The sequence below is a fragment of the Suricata suricatta genome, chromosome 2 (genome assembly GCF_006229205.1).
Source record: "Suricata suricatta isolate VVHF042 chromosome 2, meerkat_22Aug2017_6uvM2_HiC, whole genome shotgun sequence".
In the NCBI taxonomy this organism is placed as follows: Eukaryota; Metazoa; Chordata; class Mammalia; order Carnivora; family Herpestidae; genus Suricata; species Suricata suricatta.
The window spans coordinates 80,567,763-80,585,532 of NC_043701.1; the positions used below are offsets into that span (position 1 = coordinate 80,567,763).

The 17,770-nt window shown below is 36.2% G+C and overlaps 1 protein-coding gene across 5 annotated transcripts in view; it reads right to left on the reverse strand.

Annotated features, from left to right (window-relative positions):
* The window catches only part of SGCE (sarcoglycan epsilon), a 71,994-nt gene that overhangs the window by 38,515 nt on the left and 15,709 nt on the right, over positions 1-17,770 (reverse strand). For 4 of the 5 annotated variants that reach the window (XM_029929214.1, XM_029929219.1, XM_029929207.1 and 1 more), the window contains exons 2-3: positions 6,361-6,483; positions 4,171-4,328 (exon numbers count right to left, since the gene is read on the reverse strand). In XM_029929214.1, the coding sequence (XP_029785074.1) occupies positions 4,171-4,328; positions 6,361-6,483 (281 nt within the window). Of the gene's footprint in view, positions 1-4,170; positions 4,329-6,360; positions 6,484-16,910; positions 17,019-17,770 lie in introns of all 5 variants that reach the window. The other variant, XM_029929233.1, reaches the window with a different exon arrangement.

The window sequence follows — 17,770 nt, forward strand, 5'->3', positions numbered from 1 at the left end:
CTATGACCCAGCAACAGCACTACTAGGGATTTACCCAAGGGATATAGAGGTGCTGATGCATAGGGGCACATGTACCCCAATGTTCATATTTCAACAATAGCCAAAACATGGAAAGAGCCTAAATGTCCATCATCTGATGAGTGGATCAAGAAGATGTGGTATATGTATATACAATGGAGTATTACATGGCAATGAGGAAGAATGAAATATGGCCATTTGTAGGAAAGTGGATGGGCCTTGAGTGTGTCATGCTAAGCAAAATAGGTCAGGCAGAGAAGGACAGATACCATATGTTTGCACTTAGAGGTCTAACAGGAAAACAGGAGAAACCTAATGGAGGACTAGGGGGAGGGGAAGGGGGAAAGAGAGTTGGGGAGAGAGAGGGACGCAAAACCTGAGAGACTATTGAATACTGAAAATGAACAAAGGGTTGAAGGGAAAGGGGGAGGGGGAAGGGAGGTCGTGATAATGGAGGAGGCCACTTGTGGGGAAGAGCACTGGGTTTTATACGGAAACCAATTTGACAATAAACTATTTAAAAAATTAAAAATAAAATAAAATAAAATAAATAAAACACAGTCTTATTATAAATGCATGTACACTTAAAATATGTTATTTAGTTTGCTTGTTTCTAAGTTCTATAACAGTGTTGAACTATAAGTAGTCTTCTGGGACTTGATTTTTCATTCAGCATTATCTTTAAAACATTTATCCATGTTGCTGGGCTTATGTTCATTGTTGCTGTAAACATTCAATAATATTACAATAGAGTTGTATGATGACAGATGGTAGCTATACATGTAGTGAGCATCCTATAGAGAGTTGTCATATGACTATGTTGTACCCCTGAAACTATGTAACATTGTGTGTCCACTCTACTTAAAATTTTTTTTTAAAAATTCACTGAGAAAAAACTCCACAACTTATTCCTCTATTCTGCTCATAGAGTTTGGTTATCCATTCTCTTGCCAACAGACTTTTGGGTCTCCATTGCTCTGTAAGTTTCCAGTATGTTACTATTCAAACACTGTTCAATAAGCATGACTGTCCATGCCTCCAGTGCGCATTTGCAAATGTTTCTTTTGGGTATGTGCCTAGAAGTGGGACTGCAGGATCACTGGGTACAGTGATACTCATCTATGTGAAATATTCAACACTGTTTTCCAAAGTGCTTATCCAATCCCCATATCCACCCTCAGTGACTTTCACCAAGGGTAAAATTCTCTTTGTGACTTCTATTTGAACCTTTTTCATTACTGATCAGAATAAGTTTCTTTACCTAATTGTCATTTGTGTCTCCTCTTTAGTGAGATGTCTGTTCATGTCTTATTACTTATTTTCATGTTTTTTTCTCATTATTAGAGTACATTTATATATTTTAGACTCATATCATTAGTCACCTATATATTTTTAAAATATCTTCTCCAAGTTTGTGGGTTGCCTGTTTTTTAATGATTTTTATGAACACCAGTGGACAAGTTTAACATAGTAAAATGTTATCAGTCTTTTCTCTTAAGTAAAAATATGTAGGTATTATTAAGAAATCCTTCCTACCCCAAACTCAGAAAGATATTCTTCAACCTTTTCATGTAATAGTTTAAAATTTTGCTTTTCATATTTAAATCCTTAAACTACCTAAACTTGAGTTTGGTACTTCCTATGAAGTAAGAATCTAATTTTGTGTTGGCCATATGACTAACAAATTCTCTGAGTACCATTCAACTGACATCCTTTACCCCAGTCATCTGTGGTGCCATCCCTTCAGACCTCCATCATCATTCCTTATGTAGATGTATCCATTTCTACTAACTCGTTAATTTGTCTATCCCTGTATCAATACAACCTTATGACAATTACTATAGATTTATAATAAGTCTTGACATCTGGAAGGGAATGAAACTTTCCCCTCCCTCACTTTTCTTCTTTAGGAGTGACTTGATTGCTCTTGGCCACTTATCTTCTTTATAAATTTTAGAATTAGTTGACATTAGTGTCATGAAAAACACCTATTGCAATTTTTGTTGGAAGGGCATTGAATCTATAGATCAATTAGGGGGGAAATGATGCCTTCATGATTTTGAGTCTTCCATGTACTGAATGGACTACCTTTCCATTTATATAATCGTTACATCAATTAAGTTTTATAACTTTCTCCATATGGACTTTGCATATCTTCTGTTACATTTATTTTAAGTACCTTATATTTTTTGCTGTTATTGTAAATGGTATTTTTTAAAACATATTTCTATAATACTTGCTTTCCATATATAGAAATAGAACTAAATTTTTCATATCTATCCTATCGTTTACTGCTAGGCTTTCTTAAAATGTTAATAGTCTATAGACTCTTTATATCATTGGGTATTCTATTTCTTCCTTAAATATTTACAGATTTATAGTCTTTTTTCTTTCTTTACCGCCCTGGCTAGGACTTCTAATTTATTCTGTAATAAATGTGATGGAGGGGTTCACTCTTGTTTTGTTCTTCAATTTAAGTGGAATTCTTTTAGTGTTTTCCAATTAAAAATGACATTTGCCATTATTTTGGGTATATAACTTTACTGAATATTTTTAAAAATTATGTTGATGATAACTCAAAATAACATTTTTTCTTATATCTACATATATATCTATATAGATACAGATACTTATATAATCTATTTCTGTATCTTGTATCTACTGATATAAGTATATGTGTTGCCTACTTGAAGCAGATTTATTGATAGAAATCACTGAAAAGTCATATAAATTCAAACTTCAATTCCAAAGGAGAAATACCTTCTCTTGGGCAACATGGGAGCTCATATCCACAATCTATGGCTAATTAAAACTTTGGAGAAAAACTCAAAGCATGTGATCCCCTGAGAGTTTATACCAGATAGAAAACATGCCATTCAGGACCCCTAGAAGCCCTAGCAATTCCATTAGTAGTTCCTATGCTGCTGCTCTGGTCACTACCACTGAACCCTTATGGAATTAGTTAAATTAGAATCTAAGCTCCTGAGGCATCAGGGCATAAAACTATAGTAGGACTCTCCTGCCACTGCCATTATGATTTGGGTTTTGTTTGGTATAATAGATAGGGACACCCAACTAGCTTTTATATCCATTTATTTTTTATAGTATTAATTCCCATTCAATGTCAATTTTCTTTTTGTTATTGTTTTAATTTCTTTCTTTTTTTTTTTTTTTAATGTTATTCACCTTTGAGAGACAGAGACAGAGCATGAGCTGGGGAGGGGTAGAGATAGGGAGAGACACGGAATCTGAAGCAGGCTCTGGGTTCTGAGCTATCAGCACAGAATCTGATGCAGGGCCTGAACCCATGAACCGTGAGATCATGACCAGAGCTGAAGTTGGATGCTCAATCAACTGAGCCATCCAGGTACCCCTTGTTATTGTTTTAATTTATAATGTCTTCTAGGGTATGATGTTAGGCACTAGTGAAAATCTGATAAATTAGAATACCATCCATCCCTTCCAGAATAAAGGCCAAACATACCAGCATAGTTTACGGAGCCCTGTCTCTACCAACACCAACACCTCTGTTCCCGTTACCTGCCCTCTGGGGTATATCCTGCCTTCTAGCCTCACTTAGAGTTCTCTGAGATCACGTGCTTTTGCTTATACCTCCAAGAATTTGATGTGCTGTCTCTTCTAAGGTAGCTTTCCTTCTACTTGTTAACTGAATTCCTATTTGCCCTTTTACAACTCTGTATCAAACAGTGCCTTACTAGAATGGTTATGACAATGTTGGCTAACAATGGATTTCCATTCCAGTGCTTTAACTCCTGGAAGACACAGCAGGACTCACCTCTTACTCATCTTCTACTATCAGCAGTTGCCATAATACTTAGCACATGATAGGAGTACATGTCTGTTTAAAGACTATTTCAATGAACATGCAATTTGAAATCAATATATAAAGCAAGTAAGTGTTATAAGTTTGTATTTATTTTCTTACATGGAATTCATATTATAGTAATCTATCATTTTACATATATGTATCATTTTATGTATATATATAATTATTCTTTTCCCCACTAATTTAGACTGCTCCCTTTTTTAAATAAAAGAGCTGTAACAAAGACCTTGGTAGATAAAACAGAAAGGAATAGTATATTTCCAAATATAAAAAAAATTATAGTCTTGGCTTTCTAATTAAATTACCTCAATTATTGTTGGTTTCCCCACATTTTCAGCTGTTGGAGAGCCATACAGGACCCCATCGCTATATGGTGTCCTTTGGATATATCGAAGCCATCCAGGTCGGTCTGGGTAACCCATTAAATTTGTGTTAAACGTTATAGGATCATTACTAATCTCACCTAGATAAGAAACACAGAATCAAGATATAAGACAGTTATTTTCACACATGTTGCTTTGGTAATTTCAATCAAAATCTTTCTAAAATTTTTCTTACATTTGTAGCAAACTAAATACACACCAAAAAAAAATCCATCTGGGAATTTCAATTAGAGACTCAAGTAAAGAAAAAATCTTTTTAGTTGTTTAGTTTGCCTGGAAATCTCATGCAACAAAGAAAGCAGTCATACAATGTTTCTGGAAATTGTCTGTCTTTCTGTCTATCTTTCTTTCTTTCTTTCTTTCTTTCTTCCTTTTTTAATTTTGGTTCTGCCAATGGGACAACAATCTTTCAAGAAAAGCCTCTAATCATGCTGATGCGTGCATTCTCTCAAGAAGCCTTTCTTTCATAAAACTCTGGATACTGTCAAACTAATCATAATAGACATCTCATAATGGTAAAAGTATCATCAAAACAAAAATAATGGAATTCTAAAACATCAGAGAATGTTATAAATCCAAAAAGTACTGTAATGAATAAGCAACAATAATAGCACCATTTGTTAGAATGTGCCTGGCCTCTATAGGCACTATTTGACCTAATTTTCAAACATACATATAAATGTTATTAATATTAGCCCTAATTTTATTCGTGGGATATGTAATTTTCCATATTAAGTAACTTCTCCATGGTCATGTTAAATGGTGAAATTAGAAGTTAATCCTGGCAGATTCTAAAACCTCCATTCTTAATTACGTATTTTCTTCACAAATATTGGAAGGTTCAGCTCAAAAGGTTCAGCTATATTGTTTTACAAACACAGAATGTCACATATAAACATTTTTTAGGGGCACCTGGGTGACTTAGTTGGTTAAGCGGCCAACTCTTGATTTCAGCTCAGGTTATGATCTCACGGTTTAGGAGTTTGAGCCCTGCATCGGACTCAGGGCTAACAGTGCCGAGCCTGCTTGGGGTTCTCTCTCTGTCTCTGCCCCTTCCCTGTCCATGCTCTCTCTTCCCCTCCCTCTCTCAATATAAGTAAACATTAAAAAATATATACTCTAATAACTGATAAAAAGATTACTTTTTTAATGCTGGTGCAAACATGATTAACTATTTTCTATGACTGTTCTCAGGTATGTTATTCATCATATAATCTACAAAAATAATATTTATATTAATTCTAATGCTACAATTCTTAGAAAGTCAATATTTGTTACTTAAAAGTTATAATAATTATATTTTTGCTTGCTATCCTTTCTATACTTTTATTAATTTCATGGCATTTGTGACAATCCAACATAACTTAAACCATTATTGAATTATAAACTTTTTTAAGGTTTGTTTTTGAGAGGGACAGAGCATGAGTTGGGGAGGGGCAAAGAGAGAGGGAGACACAGATTCTGAAGCAGGCTTCAGGCTCTGAGCTGTCAGCACAGAGCCTGATGCAGGGCTTGAACCCATGAACTAGGGAATCATGATCTGAGCCAAAGTCAGACACTTAACTGAATGAGCCATCCAGGTGCCCCTAAGCCAACAGTAAATTAAATAAGGCATCATAATTGGTATTATTTTGAAGGAAAAATTAATCTCCATTATATTATGAAGTTATATAAAATTATCTTATATTGTAAAAGCTTTCTTAAGAATTCTTTCTAAATACCATATTTCATTCTCTTCCACAACAAATCTATAGTCTTCTAAAAGTCAATATACTACGTAAGAATCGAAGTCTTAATACAGAAAACCATAACTGTACAGCTATAATTATTTCTATAGGAATAAAAGTACGTCATTTGTCAGAAGCACAAAACTCAACATTGGAAAACTAGAAATAAGCTTTTCTTTTCTTAAATTCAAAAATGAATTCTTTCCTTCCATAATTAAATTTCTAATCTTAAAATGGGAAATATCCCTACAACAGCCAATTCACACTTTTACAGACCATTTCAAATAATGTTAACAATATTTGGTCATATATCTTCTGAAATATACACACTGAACAGAAAGGAAAATTTAGTAAATTACCCACTTTTTTCCCACTGAGAACATACCAGGCTTGGGGTAAGGTGGAAATTCCCCCTTAAAATACTCTCTTTCCAAAACATGAACAAAGAGGACGCCTGCGGAGGGGTACACGTTCCGATCAGAGTGCACCTTCGAGAGGATAGTGTACACTGAAGACAAAGGAAAGACAAGAGAGCCAAAGACAAATAATCAGGCACGCTTTCCGCAATTTGCTCACATTGTAAAGAAGTGTTTCTGCTTCTTTAGAAATTTCTGGGAGAATTAAAGCAACATGCAAGATATTGTTAAGAAGTTTGTTTAAAGGGAAGTGACTTCAGGACAAAACATGAAACAACTCTTTCAACACGGTGTGTTTAGAGACTGTCAAATATTATATAAACAAGAACAGGCACATTTAATAATTGAAACTGTTACTAAATAATGAAGACATTTACAATATTTTTTGATAATTTATTTTTATGGGAATTATTACCAACAAAATATATGATGAGAACTGACCAAGCACATAATTATTATTAGTTTGTTTTTTTCTTTTTCCTTTTTTCAAAGCAAAGTATAAAGAGTAATTTTTAAATGGTATGAATCTAAATGATATTAACTATTTGCTAGACAAAGCATACCAGACTATATAATACCATATATATATTTATATAATAGGTGACTTTCACATACACTTACAAAAATGTATCAGATATTTCTTCTGTAAATATTATTTCCTTGTATCTCTCCTAGAAATGATTTATTCCATTTTACCTGATTTTGACTTTTAATAATTCACACAATATAATCTATTCTAGTATGCTACATCCTAAATAAACATAAAAATCATATAATAAAATTCAGCACAAATAATTCCTTTAAATGAAATGGGACAGATTTCATGAGTTACTGATTACTTAAGATATGTGATCTGAATACACAAAAATGGCTAAATTGGTTTAATTAGTTTCCACCTATTCTTTTTCCTGCGATATCATCATCTCTACCAACACATTACTGCCATTATACTTGTCACCTCTACAATCTCTTTTAGTTTTTTATCTTCCTGCTTGGCTAGTGGCTACAATTTTTAAACAGATAAAGCCTATCAGGTCAGTTGTTTCTCTGAGTCACTGATGGACTTGTGAATGTAGTAATTAACCTTGAGAACCTCCAGGCTGCTTACTCTACACTCACAACTAACTAAAAGCTCTAGATAGCAAAATCATTGACAGTAAAATTTTCAGCATAAAAGCAGGAACTCCCACAAAATGCTTCTTTATCTGTGAAAACTTGTCCCGGCAGCTCTATGGATGGCTGATGAAAATGGAGAACTGAACTAAAATATTTGGCTTGTAGCTTCGTGTATCCATAGCTTTGCTACTAAAAACTTCAAAGGCTATTTATTATAACAGACAGAAGGAAGCCGCAACTTACGTTTAACGTTTAACGCATGCAGGTTAAGAGGCTCCTCCTTTCCTGACTTGATTTGCTAGTATTTGTAAATAGTCTGCACATGGCATTTAGAATACCCAACTCCTTCCCCCTAAGAACAATGTACTCACCTGTGGAAATGGTCCTCTTCCAAAAAACAAACAAACAAAAAAACAAGAATGAGCAAATCACAGAGAAACAGTGAGGATGAGAATGTGATTTTTTTTGTCATCAGCTGGATTCCACAGCATCTCTAAATGCTAAGTGCTGGGGAGGACGTGAAGATGAAGGCGGCCCTGTCCCTGCCTTCCATGAGTTCACCATCTGGTTTGGGAGACCAATGCCTGACCAACTAGGTATGATCCCAGAGGTATGGACTGCTCTGGCAATATGGGGTAAGAGGCTGAGGAACAATGGAAGCTGGAAAAGATCTGGAAAAGATTTAGGTAAGAAGCAGAGTTCCATATGGCTTATTAAATACTAACAAGATTCTGAAACTCACAGATGGGGATTCGAGCATTTCAGTGGTGAAAACTTGTATAAGATATAAAACTTGGGGGAGACTGGGAGGACCTTTCGAGGAAAAAAATTAAGTTAGTGATCTGAGATATATTTAAGGCAAAAGGAGAAAAACTGGGAAGAAGAGCCAAATTATGGAGATCTGTGAGCCCCTACTGAGAAGTTACTTCATTCTGTTTGTAAAGGTGTTTAAATTCTAGATCACAATCCTACAATCAAAGCACAGGAGTATTTTGAATCATCTAAAGGAATCTCTCCAGAGTTTATGTAATTTATTCTTTCTAAAGATTAAAAAACCTTGAAGTCCAGCACGGAATTTTATTTACCATTGTATTTTTTTGGCACTTAGAAGGTGTCTGACATATTTGAATAATTTTATTAATGCCTATTGAATGGATGAAAACCTTCTACTTAAAAAGCACTGTGGAGGTAAACACAAGTGCTATGTTTGTGGACTCAATGTACATACAATACTTAAATTTCAGCTTGATATCTTGAATTCTCACATGTGTGTAGCAGTCTGTGAGTTATCATCCTCCATTTACATTATAAACTACTCACAGTCTCCCTTGGTTTTTGCCGCCAAAAGGCAGTAAAAGCTAGCTTATAAAGCCGGAAGAAAGACTGTCCATATTAAACAATATTGAAATGATTCTATTTTTTTATATATCCCTTGACAAGGCCCGAAGGGGAACCGGAAAGGGGTACCCGCCACTGCATACTGCCTCACTACAAACACAGAACATCTCAGTTTCTGCTTTCCTAAGAAACATTTCTGTGATCTACAGAGCCAAACCACACTCTACCACAGCCCTTGTGGGTTTTCGGATGACATGCACATCTCTTTATTCACATGTACTCAATTGCCTTTCTGCATTCTGCTGAACTGCATACTTGCTGGTCAGTTACCTTGGCAACTCCACCGTCAAAGCTGGTTCGCTGTAAGTAGACTGTGCCATTCACTTTAAGAAAAACATGATATGGATGTCTGGCACATTCATCATCTAGAAATGGAAAATGACTAAGCCACTATGTTTTGTTTGTGGAAATGATACTTCCTTTCTGCAGCATCATTTTAAATTATGGACACCCATGCAACATTTTAGAGAAGGGCCCCTTACCTTTACCTTCCCTATTTGTTACTTGCAAAACAAATCACTCTTCAACAGAGGCTATTTGGGCAGTATTTACACCTCGCTTCCTTTTGGAAACAATGTAGGACACAGAATTCGAAGATATAGGCTCTTATTCTAAACATGAGCTATACAAATAATGTGGTCTGCTTTGCACCAACACCAACAACGGCTGTGACTCAGGTAACACATGTTGCGTTCACGCGTATCTGAACAGACAGAAAGCTTGAAGCATATTATTTTCCTTAAAAGCAAGTCTCGAAAATAAAATTTAAACATTCTAAGAACCCACAGCACTAAAATCTAATAATCTCTGAAATATACATGTGTACAGTGCCATGCTAATCAAGCTGAGGTCACAGGGTCTGGTCTCTCCGTGTATCTCATGGCTTTGCAATTGTCTACGGCTGCAAATCCATTACCTCTGCAAACACATGCCACTGGATACAAATGAAACTGGAAACCAGTGTGTGGCTAACTGCATGCAAATCCATCACCATTAATGGGGAAAACAATTAAACCAAAAATCCAAACCGCAGGGGTCAAAAACATCATCTTCAAATAACAAGGGTAGTTAGATTTGCAAAGATTAAAAACTGAAGACAGGTAGTCATAAATAACAGATCTTTTTTTTTTTTTTTTTTTTTTTTTTTTAGGAAAAACTAGATATCTAAGAAGAGCAACAGGATATGTGGGCAAGTGGCCAGGGTAATTATTTCATGGTCCTTAAATGGAGTTCAATGTCCTTCATTACCATGCTATCAAAAACGTTACAAAACTGTTCTCTGTACGTTTTAGTCATAAGGTACAGAAAACTACAGATCATGTCAACAATTATGTGACAGCAGAGAGCCAAGAATCAAGTAACAGACGGTGATGGCAGTAGCAATAAAGTGGGAGCTCATGCTAGCAAAATAGCATCCTGTCTTCCTTTATTAATAGTCCATTTGAAATTTTCTCCCTAAGGGAGCAACCTCGTGATGAGGGTGTGCATTCGAGTGCTTATTTACAATTACTTAAAAACAAAAGCAAATTTGGATGTATTTAGTAAACATTAGATTTTGAAAGGGTTATGGTGGTGCATCGCTAATGAATTTGTAGCCTATAACTTCACAATTATCACAATGATTATTTTTAATGGCATATGCATGTGCACAGGCACGTACAAAGTCCTTTCTCTACAAAAAAGTCCAAAGAACACTTACCAGACCTTTTTCTGCATCACCAAGAACAAGTACATGGTTATAAAATAAACTAGCTGCTGAGTGTGAGGCCCTGCACGTCCCAGAGAGATTTAAATCTGAAAGCTGCCTCTCCACTGAAATCTTTGAGAAGAAAGTCATAAAGTATTGTCAGTATTCACGTCCAGGTGGCCTCTGTTAGGTACCTATTATGTGCATATCTTTCTCATAGATGCTTTACCAACAAACTAATCATTCTAAAAGGTCCAATTATATCATCACTTTCTAACTTTTAAGGTTTAATAAAATACAGTAAATTCTCACTTTCCCAGGATCCCCAAGGAAGGAAACAATTCAGAGAGCTGAGTCTTCTAAAGGACTGAGTCCATCCTTTTTCATGATGGTATAAGATCATCATTTGGCACATCAATTATTGCACTCTGCTCTATTATACAATGACGCCCTTATGGACTGTTTGGTTGCCTTGTCATTTACTGATCACATACCTCCGCCAGTGGGTCCTGGTCTGCTAATGCTTTTTAAGGCTGTGTGTTTTATAGATTTTCTGTTTTCTCATCTGTAGACAAGTTGTCAGCTGTCATTTCTCATTGCTATCAGTATGTTTCCTATAGCAGCTTCTCTATCCCTTCTAATTTGCTGCTATTAATCTGCTGCAGGTTTAGAAACCAGACTACCAAATGAGGTGGCATTGTGTGTTAAAGTAAGAACAAATTTGTTCTGTCTTAACGCACACGGGGCTCTGCTAGATGTGAAAAACAGGAGCCTGCATTCGCCGCATCGATTTTGGCCACCTTTTGTGGTGGATTTCCTGGTCCTCAGCTGATGCAGTATACTTCTGAATAGATGATCTTACTATAATTGGGACATAGCCATTACTTGAGATGGCGGCGTAAATTCCATGTATTAAATGCATTCAGAAATAGATAAGTGTGCCATAGAAAGTCTTATTTCAACCCATAGATTAGGTAAACACGAAGTGTCAAATCAAAATGAATGGATCTAATGTGTTGTATAAAATAATTTCTTACATATCTGCCATGTGGGAAATACACTGCATAATTTAAACAAAGAGATCTATTGATTAAGTGATCTATTACCCTTAGCAATAGCTAAATCAGCCTAAGAATATTGTAACGCACTATAATTAATAAGTAATTTATTAATAGGAAATTAAAGTCTACTTCTAAAAGCATTTCAATTTTGTTAATTTGCCTCTCATGTTCAGAGCGTTTTCAGACATAAGCTGTTCGATGAGAAGCAGGACAAGGGTGCTTTAACTGAGTGAAAATTACTGAAATAAGATGGTGCATATTTCTCAACTGTTCATAGTACTGCCTGGAAATACTGGGGGTAAAAATGATGAAGAAGATTTTTAAATACGTTTCAGATGAAAGATAATACCAAACAGCCATTTGTCTCTTACACCTTTGAAAATAAACTTTTGCCTAAGCAATGAGACATTCCAAGTCCTCAAAATCCTCTTTACATGAAGAATCCTTATGCTAATCCTAATGTTAAGTACTGGAATATTATTTTTTTAAAAAGTTATGTAAAAAATACAATTGCTAAACTTATTATATGACCACTCCTGATAATTAAAAACTGTAAGTACCATCAGGAAAAAAAAGAAGACTTGTCTTATGCTTTATAGCTTTACCAGCTAAGAGGCTCGGAGCCCCTATACACACAGCACCGCACGAAGCTGCTGCCAACGCATCGGGATTGATTCTAAGAGCTGAAACTCATTTGCTGTCTCTGCCTCAAGAGAACTCATTTCAGGGTTTTCAGAGTCTGATATATGTATGATTTCCTTCCCAATTTATTTGTTTAATGTATTACTTCTATAGCCAAATTAAAATTTTGTTACTAAACCAGATAATTGTTGTAGAAAACTATTTTGAGCGGCATCAGCAGCCAGCTAGGTACACAAACCTTTTTGTGGGGTTCCCCCTCCCCGAGATTTACCTTGTGTTTTATCAATCCCGATTTATAAACCTTGGCTTGGAATCAAAAGTTTTTCTCAGCAGTCTGCCCTTCGCCTTTGAGTTTGCTCAACATCAAAGTACTGCAGGCCATTCATTTGGCAGTGGTCAGCTATTGTTTTTATTTCAGTCACAGACCATGCTTAGGCTGTATAATTCATCACAGGGAAGGCATTAAATTGCCTTTTTAGCTTCGTTCGTTAAGAGATAAGGCCAGGGGCGCCTGGGTGGCTCAGTCGGTTGAGCATCCAGCTTCGGCTCAGGTCATGATCTTGCGGTTCGTGGGGTCGAGCCCCATGTCAGGCTCTGTGCTGACAGCTAGCTCAGAGCCTGGAGCCTGCTTCGGATTCTGTGTCTCCCTCTCTCTCTGACCCTCCCCTGCTCACGCTGTCTCTCTTCCTCTCAAAAATAAAAAAAAAAAAACATTAAAAAAAAGAGAGAGAGAGGTAAAGCCGCTTTTCTTTACATGAGGTAGGAAACACTGCCTCTTTTTCTACATAAAGCAAAAGGGTTTTTCCCCCCTCCAACCAAAGCCACTTACTAAAACTATTTTTCTAAACTGGAGTGAAATGTCTTGATTTTCCATATAATGATCACATGTTTTTGTTTTGTCTTATTGTTCTTTTTCTTAAATGTCAGTTGGAAAGTGGTTGCAAACCATAGTTAATTGGTGATCGATGAACTTAGTCTCATGAATGCTGCAGTTGAGAAGAGCTTTAGATGTCATCCTGTCTAAGCATGCCAAATATATTCCTCTACTAAAGATAGATCATAGCATTACTTCCTACTTGGATATGGCCTCAGCATTCTACTCAACCCAGAATTCCTGACAGACGCTATCAATCGAAATTGGCATGCAGTTGCTCCCCTCGAGGCTTTATCCTTCATTTTATAGATAACAAAATTGAACCCAGACAGACAAAATGATAGGTTCGAGCCTACAGGAGTAGTAAAAGGAAAGGATGGGGATTGAACCCAGTTAGTCATGTATTTTGTTGATTTGGAAACATAAGGTAATACATTTGGTGGCTGTACCTTGTACTATTACGACCTACTACAGCAAGCTCATTATGTCGCATAACGTCTGGACTTTCTTAATCATCTCTTTTGCTTGGTGGCAAACCAGAATTTGTCCAAGTTCATTCTTTTCTTTCGTGAAGTTATCCTATTACACTGCACAACTGAAAGAAGTGAGTTGACAGTCACAACTCCAAGAAAGAAAAAAACCTGAAGATTCTTTTGTTTAAAGAAAGAAACAAATGGGAAGTTTAAAAGGAGACATTTTAGCTGGCATTACCAGAGCCTAGAAGGAGAAACGCATATCCCTGATAGATGGTCCTTTGAAGTCCCGGACCTCTGTGACTCTTCCTCCTAAGTTTGCCACCTTTCAGAGTTAAAGAAGAATATATATCCTCAGCTGTAGGAGTACTTCCTGCTCCTCTCCAACCATAGAGGAAACAAAGGCAGCTAGAGAGGTATTTCCATCTTCAAGGCATGCCACTCCTTTGATTGTTAGTGAGCTAAGGAGGAGCTCCTTTACGACGGCAGAAGATAATTCTAACAAATTATTCAGAGTACATATTCTGTTCGTCCCAAGAAGGTCAAATTAAAGTTTAAGTTTAACATTAAATAATTAGGAAATCGGTACATGATTATTTTGGCTTTCTCTTAGGCGACAGTTTGTTTCTTGTTTCTTGGGGAAAAAAATAATAGAAGTTTTTCAGTAAACCTAAGGCTAACCCATTTTGGAAGGTGAGTTGTCTTAAGAAAGGAGAATTTGAAAACATTTATCTAAGTGAAGTATATAAATGAGTAAGGTGAAGGCTTATTCCTTTTTTATTTTAATTATTCTGGGGTAAATTTTAAGTTCCCCTACCTCCACCCTAAGAGGGAAAATAGGGAATCCATATTTAGAATACTTTTTATGATTTTTGTAATTTGGGCCAAGGTAGAACGATGCCAACTGTGTTGCTCTGAGACTTCAAATTCCTCAAAATCCTATTCATAGAAGAGATACCATCCCGCTGCTAAAGTTTAGAACTGAGCATTATTTAAAAGGTACACAAAAAATACAATCACTAAACTTTCCTCTACAAATGCTCTTAGAATCTTTTGTGCTCTCTTGAAATTGTCAAAAAGAGATGATTACAATTCATGGTCAAGAACATCTCAAAGAACATTTGATGCCTGAGGTAGCATTTAAAATGGCCTTGCAACATGAGCCACTAGAAACAATTCTCTTCATACAGTTGATCAAACATATCATTCTCTTGTATATTTTGATCATACAGAACTATAGAGATGGCATTTAAATTGGATGAGAAGACCAGGAAGGGAGAAAAAGCTAAGGTTGAGTTCAAAGAAACAGAGGATATGGTACCTCAGTAGGTTCAGGATGTATTGATCACTTCTATTTCAAGAACTATAGTTATCACTCAAGTTCCAAGGACAAAACTGGTTGGGAGTCCAATGAGAGCATGAAGTTTAAAAGAGGAAGAGACAAGCATCTCCTGAAGCTTCTGGAGAATGCTACACGCAAAGATCTTGGAGTCCCACGGTTCACTAAGAAAAAACCACAACACATGACACCTCGGGGCCCAACAGCTTCTTGCAGAACACCTTTTTGGCAAATCAAATAGGAAATGAGGGACATGCTCAAAGATAACAGGAATTCTAGAGATCAAAGGGAAAGAGAAGAAACTGAAGGAAAAACGAAAGGATGACTGTGAAGTTAGTGCAGAATGGTGGGAAGTCCAAAAGGAGGGTTTTTGGTGATCTCATGTGGGGCACCGGGAAGCAGGGCAGGGCCCAAGTCCTCGGGCAATGACAGAGGTTTAGTACATTGCAGATGGCAATGCTGAGAGCCATCTAGGGCCATAACTAGGAAGATTAGAAAACAGGGAGAGGGGATGTGCCTGAGAAGCTGAGGGTTCTCGGCTTGTTAAGGAAGCAGCCAGACACTGATGATCAGCAAGGGTAATTCCCTTGAAGAAATCAGGGAGGATCCCTTGAGAACATCTAAAGAAGGTGTGGGGAAAGTACTCTGAGATGATGGCCGTAGGTCCTGGAACAAGTGCATTGAGTGCTTTTTAAAACAAATTTTTGTGATCTTCTCATAGGAAGTTATTGTTATAAAACTCTGTTTCCTTACAGATATTACCAATGAAAACTCCTGAAAAAAAAAAAAACGCAAAGATGTTTACAGGTGTGTTCCAAAAACAGCAGAGTAGAAGAAAATTGGAAGCTTCTGTCCTATGTGAAACAACCCAGAAGTGGATGATTCCAGCTAGGGAATAATTTGGCGCTAGCTGGGAAAAAGCTAGTGACTCCTAATTTTAGGGCTGTATGAAGAGAATGAGGTAAGCCAGGAATCACTCCTACACGGTGCCCAGGAATTGTTATATGGTGGTAAAGTAATTTTTATCACATAAAATTACTTCTCTTTTAAACACATTTTTAAATTGCTATTTTTATAGACACTTTGGTTGCCCCAAAGTTATGGAAACCAGGCTACATGTCAACATGCATGACCACATATTGCCAAAATTATGTATGTGTGTACGTGTGGTGGGGGTGGGGGGTGGTGGGCAGAGATCTTAAAGGCAAATAATCAAAGAATGTTAAGTCAAAGCTTATGATGATAATCAGCATTTTGAAAACAAGTAACCTTTTGGTTATTAAGTATTTTTCTCCCTAATAAAATGCATTATTTCAAAGGTCCTGGCATATTGCTAATGGACACATTTATGATAGGGAAGAGAAAATTTCGAAAAAAAATCAATCATCCAAGGGTCAGGTCATCTTTCCAATAGAAAGTAAGTGCCATCTAATTATTTAATAGCAAAACATATCAATTTGGTTTTGCAACAAAAGAGTCAAAAAATCATCCACAATTAGCCAAAATATTTTATGACCATTTTTCTAAGGTTGCATAAATACTGTTTTTAAAATGATTTATGTTAAATGTGCTTCTAAATGTTTTTCAATGTTATAAATAAATTGTTATAATAACCACACTGGGACAATTTTTATAAGTGGCAAGCTAATGATTGGATAAGGGTCACAATAGGTTAAAAACAAGAATATTTTTAGTTTGAAAAAAGGCAAAACTACAGCAAAGGAAAAAATTTAGAAAATAATGGATTAAGAACATAGAGGATCAGAAGTTTTAGAAGATTAGGAAAACAACATCTGATTTTTTTTCAGACAGACTTACCAAAAAAAAAAAAAAAAAAATTCCACACATGACTACAAAAGCAAAAGGAATACTGGAAGCAAACATTTAATTGATCCCCAAAGGGGATTTAGATTTACCACCTAAACTCACCATCTTTCTTCCCACCAGTCATTTTTCTGCTGATAATAAAATTGTTGGCCTGTTTGGTCTTCCAGTTAACAGTTCCATTTATGCCATCAGCACAGCTTAATAAAAAAGCTTTTCAGAATAAAACAAATGCACAAAAAATGAAATTAATGTCACATTAAAAAGACTATCACAGATCACCTGTGATCCTTTCAGCCCACTAGCTGTTTAACTCCATTTAATAAATATTTGTTGCATGTCACTACAAGGAATATGTGAGACTATAAGGTAAACAAAATACAGGTTCTGCAACCCAACAAGTCTACAATGGTCAGGGATTGATAATTCATGCACACAAATATGAATGAAATAGATATATGTATATAATCATTAAATGTATACACAGTAGTAGAAAGCAGAAGTACTACAAAATCACAAAATCTTGGTGTGGGGGGGAGATCATTATCCCTGGCTAGGGATGCTGCGGTAAGTTTAAAGTATCTTTTAAATTTTATAGTTGAGGGGGCGACTGGGTGGCTCAGTCAGGGAAGCGTCTGACCCTTGGTGTCAGTTCAAGTCATGATCTCATGGTTTCATGGGTTCAAGCCCCACAGTGTGGGTGCCAGCATGGAGCCTGCTTGAGATTCTCTCTCTTCCTCTCTCTCTACCCCCCTCCCACGCACATTGCTAAAGGTCTCTGTCTCTCTCAAAATAAATAAATAAACCTTTAAAAAAAAAAAAAGAAATTTTACAGTTGAGTTTTGGAAACATTACATTGGCAGAAATGTGCAGAATTGAGATGAGGGGCTAATAAGTAGGGGGTTATCTCTGGAGTGTAGGGTGGCAGTCAGCTCATAAATCAGGAAAAAGGAAAATAAAGCGGG